At 37.0% G+C, this 10,177-nt stretch overlaps 1 protein-coding gene across 1 annotated transcript in view; it reads left to right on the plus strand.

Annotated features, from left to right (window-relative positions):
• The window catches only part of ZMYND8 (zinc finger, MYND-type containing 8), a 35,278-nt gene that overhangs the window by 9,847 nt on the left and 15,254 nt on the right, over positions 1-10,177 (plus strand). Inside the window, exons 2-6 of the mRNA XM_010023749.1 lie at positions 1,000-1,148; positions 5,641-5,784; positions 6,609-6,722; positions 8,458-8,550; positions 9,708-9,795. Coding sequence (XP_010022051.1) covers positions 1,000-1,148; positions 5,641-5,784; positions 6,609-6,722; positions 8,458-8,550; positions 9,708-9,795 — 588 coding nt within the window. The remainder of the gene's footprint in view (positions 1-999; positions 1,149-5,640; positions 5,785-6,608; positions 6,723-8,457; positions 8,551-9,707; positions 9,796-10,177) is intronic.

A 10,177-nucleotide genomic window follows, 5' to 3' on the forward strand; every position in this document is an offset into this window, starting at 1 on the left:
TGCTGAATATTGTAAAGAACTCAAACCGGTGACCAAGTAAACAAACAGAACAAGAATTAAAAATCTTTGAAAAATTAAAATGCTTTCACATAATTGGAGGAGCAAAGCAGACATGAGATGATTGTAATAGATGTTGATTTGGTAAGAGCTCTGCTTCAATTTCCTTCTAATTTTTAAAAGAATTTTGTGCATGTTTCATGACATGCAGTTCAGAGCCACTGGGGCTGCTGAAGTTGTGGTGTGGTGAGTTTACACTAAGATGACAATACACAACTTAGCGCAGCTGAGACACAGGCACATGCTCACTTCTGCCAGCTTTGTTACTTGGGACAGTAACCAGTCGTAGATGGAAGCTGAGACTTATTATTTGCTTGGTTGAATGTGAGAGCTCTGTTGACTCTCTGTAGGCTGTGCCTGTTTGTTGCTCTATCTTACTGTCAAAGGCTACTACTTGACTCGTAGTCTTGTCTTAATTTTTATCTTTTCACAATCCAATTTAGCAGGTACTTACAAATGACTAAGTATTTGAGGTGGCATATTTATTTTCAGACTATAGGACAACTTCTTTTTTTTTTCTACTGATGTATTTTATCAACTTATTTAAATATGATGATAAATGATGAGGACTGACTTTACTCTTACCAAGTTTTAACTTCTGTTGCTTATGTTCCTAAATTATATGAGTGAAGCTGTTAAAGTGTATGTAGCATAGCACTCTTCTACACTACTACTAACAAAAGGTACTAGAATTTGAGGTGAATGGCCTGAATACTGTGGGAAAAGAAAAAATATTTACTGTTAATCTAAATGACTATATTGAGAATTCACTTAACAGTGACATTGCTCAGTCTGTGCTTCTGGTTTTGTCGATGACTGGGTGGAAGACAATGAGAATTTTTATTCTGCTCAGTGAAGGAGTGTGAATGACAAACCACAACCTTGGTGGAATGCTTTTCATCAATATGAACTCTTCAACCATATTGTTTGCATCTGTTGTAGATCCTGGCTCTGCTGAACGCACAGCACAGAAAAGGAAATTTCCCAGCCCTCCACATTCCTCTAACGGCCACTCACCACAAGATGCATCAACAAGTCCTATAAAAAAGAAAAAGAAGCCTGGTCTATTGAACAGTAATAATAAAGAACAGGTAAGAGAAGTCATGGTTTTGTTGTGCTAGAATATGAAACAATGAAGGATGTAGAGACAGCTGATCAGGAGCTCTCTCCTCTTTAGGAAGCTCCATTCTTGTATTCGAAGAGGTGGATTTTCATTTTTGAATGCAATGGGTGTAGGAGCTGGCATTATAGGTTGGATTTTTATGTTCTCTTACTGGTTTACATCTGTATGAGAAAGACAAGTTGTTTCCTGGTTTCTGATATTACAAAGCTAATAAGATGTGTAAGCAATAAAGGCAATTTTGAACAAAAGTATTATGAAGGAATGTAATAACAATAACAACAGCGATAGCTGTTATTAATTAAAACCATTAAAAAGAAATGCTCAGTGGCGTGATATCCAAGATTAAGAAAGATCTAATAATATCAGCAGAAGTCTCTCATCTGGTTTCAGTCCTGCTGCCAATTATTAACAAAGGTCTAGCTCTTTCCTTGGTACTCTGCACATTCCCTCCCCTTCCTTTACACTGCTGAGCAATGTACACTCCTACCAAGCTAGTTAAATCAAAGGGTCACGCTGACAGTACTTTTCAGTCTTCATGATTGAAACCTTATTTTTGGTGTCTTCTTTGTTGTAGTTCTTAGAACTAAACTCCAGAAGACTTTGAGAATTTCTGATTCATCATAGGATGCAAGTGAAAGAATTGTATGAAGTGTATTGAATAGCAAATGCTATAAAGCACCTGCATCATCTTGGACAAGATTAGACGAAGGCAGTCTTTAGCTTTAATAAAATTTCTCATCTAATTTAAAAACGACATATCTCTATTTTTCAAAGTGCTTTTGCCAGGATTAAATTCTGAGAGTTTAAAGCACCTTTTCCTGATGTAACAGCATCCACATTAAATATTATCCTGGTACAATTGCACTGGCTAAGACAGAAAATGAAATTCCTAATCACTGCAGTTGTCCTGGAATGAAGACTGAATAAATCAGGCTGTGCCAGAGAACAGGTTTACAGTGTCAAGCATATTTTACTTTAGGATAATTGGGAGGTCTAGCAGTAACATGTGTAGACATGCTTGCATTAGTTTAATGTGGTCAGTTTGGCTTTACTGAGCTTCACTGCAGGCTATATAAATTCCTCCACATCCTGGACATTTACCTGGGAGATGCTGCCCCACTGAAGTCTGAATTTCTATCTGTGCAGTGTAGAAATAGTTTTACAAACAGTGGAATTGAATCTTAGGATATTAATTTCCACTTCTATTCATGCATTTAAAAATACATATGAAAACACAGTTGCAGTTGCATTCCCTTTGGTAAATCCTTTTCTATTTTCCAGATATCTCAGACCTGAAATATTACAGGATAGAATAAAGTTGTATATCTAATGAAGAAAAGCAATCAGACTTGCTTGTTTTGCTTTATTTGTTGCAAGTTAGCAAGAAAACATGTTTAGTTTTGTTTAGCTTTTACAAGTTGCTTTTAATATTATCTTGCATGTCAAATTTGAAACGGGCATGCCCGAAGATTAAAGTAGGTGAAAAATTGTTCTATGTGGTAGCAGTTGTTGAAAGATTCTTCCACTGCTGTACAGATGTGAGCTAGGCATACAGTTACTTGTTTTGCTCTTGGGTTAAGTTTCAAATATAAAGTAGCTGATAGCTATGATTCTGATTGGCTGATAACTCCATTTTGAGGTATGCCAACACCACTGGAAACCTCTAACTTAAATTTCTATGCTACAAAGTGTTCCGTAATATTTGAATGTTTCAAGATACTGTTACTAAAGTTGCATGAAGTTTCCTATTACATGTTGTGGTTGCAGTAACAGATCTACAGAATGGTGCCAACAGGTATCTACAGTGTTGAAATACAAGCAAAGAACTATGGAATCGTAGAATGTAGCTAGGACAGGTTAAAAATCAGGAACTTTCGACACTTAACTGGTCAGTTATAATGTAATTGAAGTTGTCATCTTGTTTTACCACTAGCTTCAATATTAATTTAAACTGAATATAAATAGTGAACTTTTTCTCCCCAAAACAGCAGTAAAATACTGTTGGTTTTTCTTCAGTTTTCTATGTCATTCTACAGCTCTTAATAACTTTATGAAAGACTTTAAAACAAGCTACCACCTATTTGAGCTTGAATTGGCTGGTTGTGAAATAGTAGAGAAAACAAAACTTCTTTAGTAACTGTTAATACACTATTCAGACATTTTGCTCTGATTATAACAAGTGAAAAGGTCCTTTGATGCAGTTGAATCATTTGTATTCAGTCCTTTAGGTTTGTTGTTTGGGTCTTTTTTGAGTCTCAGAACTTTTTTTGGGGGAGAAGCAGAGTGTTCTTAAACATGGTTTAGACAAAATAAGGTGATAAATGTCTCCAAGAAATAAGCATCCTTGAACAGAAAATAAATTCTTCTCATTCTCTAACAAAAAGAGACTTACCTTCAGTTATGAGCTGATTTCTGTGGAATAGTTTAATGGGCTTTGTATTTGTCTTAAAGCAGTATCTTCGATTCTTAGGAAGTTAATATGGATATACTGCTTATACCCACTTCAGAGCTATTAAATTTTTCTGGTAATTTCCTTTATCTGCAGTTGAGGAAATGCCCCACAGCTGCATTTCCATGTATATACACTATTAACATTTTGGTCTCACAGCTGTGGTGCACATAGCTGCAAACAAAACATGTTTCTACACTGTAAATTGCATCTTTCCCTTCTTCACTCTGGGTTTCCATAACTTCTGTATCTGTTTGAATGATTGTAGTAGTAATATATTCGAAATGTAGTTAAAGACTTATGCTGTCCCTCTTATTCCACAGGATCTGATAGAACCTTCCTTCTGAGAGTCTTGTCATGTTATATGATTGTGTATATATACAGAGAAAGCATAGAAAATAACACTTCACCCATTTCTGTGGTGGGAACAAAGCATTTTTTAGCAGCTGTATCATCTGAAGACTAGAAAATGAAAACCACCAAAACTTGAGTGAAATTTTAGGTAGCAGAGCTTTGGGAATGCTAGTGGGTAACATCCTTTTGCAGATGATCTTTCTTCTCTTTGAGATACACCACCTTCAATTGGGTTGTGACTTCTGTGTCATCTAATTTCACCTTGAAGGTGATCTGTTCACCTTTTATAACTGTAGAAATCTAGAAATACCACAGTCCAAGCTGGCATGCCGGTGGTTTGTGGTGACATTAGTTTATGCCCTGTGTGACTAGTTTTGTAGAGGATTCTGCAGAGGTATGGAACACGCAGATGGTTGCAGATGGTTCTATGAGTCACATGGGCATGTGACAGCTCAAGGGTCTAAGAACTTGTAGATGTGTAAATGATGCACAATTACACACATTACCTGAGAACAATTACCTGAGAACCAAACAAAATGGTTCTGCAAACTACCAGCATTTGGATATTTACAAGTAATGTCATGAGCAAATGGTTTTACACGGAGCAAAAAAATCACAGTAAATAAACTGCCTAAAACTCAAGATTGCTTCTCTCCATGCTCTCCTCAGCAAACCACCTCTGTAATTAATACCAAACAGGAAACTTAAGTTTCCTTGTCATTAATCAATAGAATGTAGTTTTCTGATAAATTTCAGCAGCTCTTCAAAACTGATCTAACAAACTTTAGGTTTCTGGGACCCATTTTAGCTATCCCAGACTATTTGCTGCTTGTGTTTTTGCATCAGTTGTATCATCTTTGAGCTGCCTGGGGCTCAAGTGGAAGACTAGTTCATGCAGTTTACAAAGTTAACACTGTTTTCTAGTGCAGGCAAACCAGTGGAGATCGTGAGTCTTAAATTCTGATATGCGTTTAAATGGTGGATTAAATCTCTCCCTGTGTTCCTGCTCCTGTAGCAGAGTGGCTGTTCAGGATGTGAATTTGCTCCTTTATCATCCTACTCTATAGTTTGGCTTATTAATCAAAAACAGCACTGGCTTGCTTCATTGTACAAAGCTGTGAACTGCTGCAACTTAGGACAGATTTGCATGGTGTTCAACTTCTTACTTCAGGACTAACTTCTTCAGCTGTCCCAGGTTTAGCCATGACTAAATATCTCAGTGTTTAGCTTGCACAGCCCCATGGATTTCTGTGTTTAGAGGACCTAATAGCTTCTATAGCAATATTTCTTTCTTGAAGATAAAAGTGTTTACTGACTTTGGTTGGATTGCATGTCTTGCATTTGATGCCCTCACTTGCCACAAAGATTTATTTTCAGTCTTGAGTGCAAACTGGCATTTGACATCTGAATAAGCAGCAAACTTCTTTGTGAATGATGTTGTGCAATTAATAAGATACTGTGCTTGCATAAATGTTAATCAAACTCTGTAAACTGCTGTTTGCTTATATATTATGAATATTATTATTTGAAAAAATGCAAATTTGTTTTGAAACCAAACCTGTTTTTCTTGCCTACATTTCAGTCAGAACTAAGACATGGTCCGTTTTACTATATGAAGCAGCCACTCACCACAGACCCTGTTGATGTTGTACCACAGGATGGACGGAATGATTTCTATTGCTGGGTTTGTCATCGGGAAGGCCAAGTCCTCTGCTGTGAACTCTGTCCTCGGGTTTATCATGCTAAGTGTCTGAAACTGACAGCGGAACCAGAGGGGGATTGGTTTTGCCCAGAATGTGAGGTTAGTTTGATATTAGGAGTGGATTTCTTTCTTGTTTGTGAGATATAAGCAGGTGATTTTGTGTTCTGAAATGTTGCTGGTTTATTCCTGTATTGCCTCTTGCTAAAGCTACCAGAAAAAATTTGTACAGAAGAGGAAGCATCCATTGCCGCTTCACCACTTTTTCTGTGTGTGTACCTGGATTGTGTTTGCCTTCCTCCCACAAGCCTTCAGGTTGCTTTGTGTTTCCATCTCTGGAGAGGGCACCAGTTCAAAGAGTGATCTCTTCATCAGGCACCTCTTGTTTTGAAAACATTTTGCAGTTTTGACTAGCTTAACTTGTGCTTCTTCTAGTGGGCTGATCAGCTCTGCAGGCCTGGGGAAGAACTTAATCATTCCTTAGTGTAGAGGAACTTAATCATACTTAGCATCAAAGTATGTTTAACAAAAGGAAATTGGTTTATCCCCTATTTTTGTTTGATTGCTTACTGTTTTAGAGTGCAGGTGACCTTCTCATAGGTTCATATTGCTGTGAATCCACATTGTATTTGGGAATTTTATGTATTCACGCATTCATGATGGATATTTTTCTGCTATTTTCCTCTCGTCCTCCCCCTTCCTTTCTCTGTCTTTCCCCTCTCCCCTCTTTTGTTTTTTCTGTTTAACATACATGGAACAATAACCAAGCAAAACAAACATCCAAAGTGCTTATACTGCATCATCAGAAATGTTTCATTTCTTATAAGATAGTTATTATCTTCTAGTTGGATGCTAGAATGTTTCAGTGGAGAAGAATTTCCCTAGGAATGTTTCCTGACCAAATGTTTTTTAATCTTAACTTCTAGAAAATCACAGTCGCAGAATGCATAGAAACACAGAGTAAAGCAATGACAATGCTCACCATTGAACAGCTATCGTATTTACTGAAGTTTGCACTACAGAAAATGAAACAGCCAGGGGTAAGAAGGACTTTTTAATTTCAATTTTCTTTTTAATGCTTGGATTATATGTTTGTCACAATCCTGAGTTTTGCTTCCTTTTGTAGATTATGAACCTAGTTTATTTTATCAGATTCCATGTAACAGTTTTTGTGCTGTCTTCCACCTGTCTAGTACAGACAGGTTAGTTTAGGCTGTAAGAACAGTTTTGTAGTGTGTTTAAAACGTAGTTTCTTCGTGTAACTTTCTGGATGTAGTTTCAGTAGATGTGGTGAAAATACAATGTGAGACACAGTGGTTTTTTGCTTTCTGGACAATACTGTCTCTGAGAATGAGGAGACATGATCTCTCACCGAAACAGTTATATGGGCAGGAACCTTAGGTGCAGCACTGTTGTATCATTGATTATACTCGTTGAAAACCTGGCTTCTCTCTGTTAGTAGAAATTGTTCTTGCCACAAAAGTTAGTTGTAGCATATGCTTCTGAAACACTGAAGAAAGTTTCCTCAGTGTGGTGGAAAGCTGTGCTGTTAACTGTCATACAATATGAGGCTGCTGGTCTCCCAGTTTTTATCATGAAGGTAAAACTGATTTTCCTCCAACTTGCACCTATTTCATGTGCCTGTCTTCAGGCTCACTTCTCAAAATCACCATGTTTCAAAGTTTCAGCTATTCCAGTCACTCATTCTTGCTTCTAAGTTTCAACAATTCTTGTCATTCGTTCTTCACCATGCAAGCTTTGCCTAGCTTTCACGCCAAGTTTTGACTTCATCAAAATTCTATGTAATGAATTACGAAGGGTTGGCTTAACTCCTATTGCCTTCTTGTTACTGTAGATAAGTCAGAGGAGGGGGGAGGGTGTCTCTGTATCTGCAGTGTTACAGTAAAATAAGTGGAGAAAACCAGATCTGCTGAAACACGGGCTGTCTGCAACTCTGATCTCTTTGTGATAAGTGTTTTAGTAGAACAATAGTGTCAATTTCTGGGAAGGTTACTCTTAAGCACTGACAGATTTTGGTTCCTGGAATCCTTTTTACTCTGGACTGGTAAATACTATCCTATTAGGTGGAGCCGTTAGAAGCTTAAAGTGTTGCTTTTCAGTAACAAGATATCAATGTTTGTTTATGTTGAGTTCACAAAAGGTTTTGTAAATGTGGTTAGAAAGCTTAATGGATCCTATTGAGATATTTTGCCTGTTAGCCATTTTATTAATCGCCTATTGTTTTGGTACCTGAGTTCTTTAACTGGTTGAGTTTCAAGAATTGCAGTCTTTCCACATTAACAGATGCAGTGCAGAGTCCCATTGATGAAAGTTTGAATGTGTTTGTGTTACCAGGCCACCATGAGTTTGAAAGTTAAGATTTTAACAAAATACCTCTGAGAAAGAGGTATTTGTGAGTCTAGTGAATTAAAATTTAGTAAGTGTCTTTATTCTGCTATAAACTGTCTGTTGAGCTTCAGCTGATACTCCCCACAAAAAAATCCCAGTGTAAATAGTAACAGTACATTTTACAAAGCCCCTAACTTCTGCAATTCATTACTTCCAGCATATTAAAATCAATGAATTGAGACCTTCTAGTTCCTCTTGTTCTGTCAATATTTTATTACTTCACAAAATTTTATAATTACCTTTAAAGAATTCTCTGTAACATCACCGTTGGAATTAGTACTGGAAAATGAATGAGTGAACGAGTGTTGTGTCTTTGATGAAACTGTTCAGCATTAATAAGCACTGTGATTTCTTTCTTCCTAACAGACAGAGCCATTTCAAAAGCCAGTTTCACTGGATCAACACCCAGATTATGCAGAATATATCTTTCATCCAATGGACCTTTGTACATTAGAGAAGGTTTGTATGAAGCTAATGGAGGAAGGTTCCTTGAGTTTAATTGCTATCAATAGTATTTCTGGAGTGTTTGATGGGAGGGGAGAGAGGTTGCTTAAAATTATTCTTGTTGTTGTTATTGTAAATGCCAGTTCAGCTACAGTTTAAAAACAAGCACGTGCCAGCTGAACAAATCCACTATTTTATCTGATCCAGTAACAAATAAATGGTCAGGAAAACCGATATGAACAAGACAAGCTTACACTGATTGCTTCCTCCTATACAAATTCATCTAATTCCAGGAATGATTCTGTGGGAGACTTCATTAACCAGAGTTTGCATGTGATCATCACGTTTGTAAGCTATTAATGGAGCCCATGTCTATTATTTTGGGACCATTTGATGTAGATGCAGGGGTCATTTCAGACTGATTTTAGTGATCATTCAACAAATGCTGTAATTGCCATGGTACCTGAGGTATAGAATTAAAAAGAAACAGTCAAGAGGTGGATAATATAATTTTAATTCTTAGTTCACTAATAAGTTTCACATCATGAGGAAGTTCTCCATTCTCCGCTGCTTAAAAAGTGCAGTATTGCAGAGCTTTGTTCTGCTAGAACCTAGGGAAGACACAGCAAGTTGTCATTCTCCATGTCTTTAAGTGGAGATTGATGTCTTAATGGTATAAAGGTGTAACAAAACCATGTGACCGATTCTATCTAATCAAAGAATCCTAGCCAGTGGGTAGACTGGAATATCACACACACTGTCCTGTGTTTTATGAGCAATAACTTTTTCTGAATCTTGTAAAAATTAAAAAATAAAAATGCTTTGGAGTGATAATATGTCAGTAGAAGAAATCAAGGACTCAGTTTTCTACAGACATCGAATGGAGCACTGTTTCAGGAACATAACAATTTTATCTTGAAGATGCTGATTGAGATAATTCAGTATTTGGAGGTAGACAGTTCATACGTTTTCAGGGCAGTCAAGAGACACCCTGAATGTAAAGGTTCTTGAGTATTTAGAATCGTGAGTCTTGCTGTATGTAAGCAGTCAGGTTTACTAATCGCCTGACTAATAGGAAGCAATATTCAGGAAGAAGCTGTCATTTTTTACTCATTTCTGAAATTTCATGAAATTTTCTGTTTCCTGATACATTCCAAATTTTCTCTTTGCAGAATGTTAAAAAGAAAATGTACGGTTGCACTGAAGCATTTTTGGCTGATGCCAAATGGATTTTGCACAACTGCATTATTTACAATGGGGGTAAGATATTAATATGTACTTATGTCCTTAATTATGAAACTTTGAAACAGTTTCAGCAAGTGGCAGAGCAATTTGTAGGCTTATAGTTAGCAGATGCTGAAAGTATTTTCCTGTTGTTCAGCATAGTGCCTAAACACAACAGCTTTTTTTCTAACTGGGATACATAAAACTAGGACTAAATACAGCCTGTGCTGTCACTTGCTCATTCCACCTTCAAAAAATTTCAAACAAGTTAGAATCATGGAATGGGTTGGGTTGGAAGAGACCTTAAAGATCAGCTGGTTCCAATCCCCAAGTTGCCTTGGTGTTTTGCATCGTGCAGCACTTTATAGGAGACCTAATGGGAGAGATCAGGCAGCGTGTCTGTCCTTCTCGGAAAGAG

The sequence above is a fragment of the Nestor notabilis genome, unplaced genomic scaffold (assembly GCF_000696875.1).
Source record: "Nestor notabilis isolate BGI_N333 unplaced genomic scaffold, ASM69687v1 scaffold17490, whole genome shotgun sequence".
In the NCBI taxonomy this organism is placed as follows: domain Eukaryota; kingdom Metazoa; phylum Chordata; class Aves; order Psittaciformes; family Psittacidae; genus Nestor; species Nestor notabilis.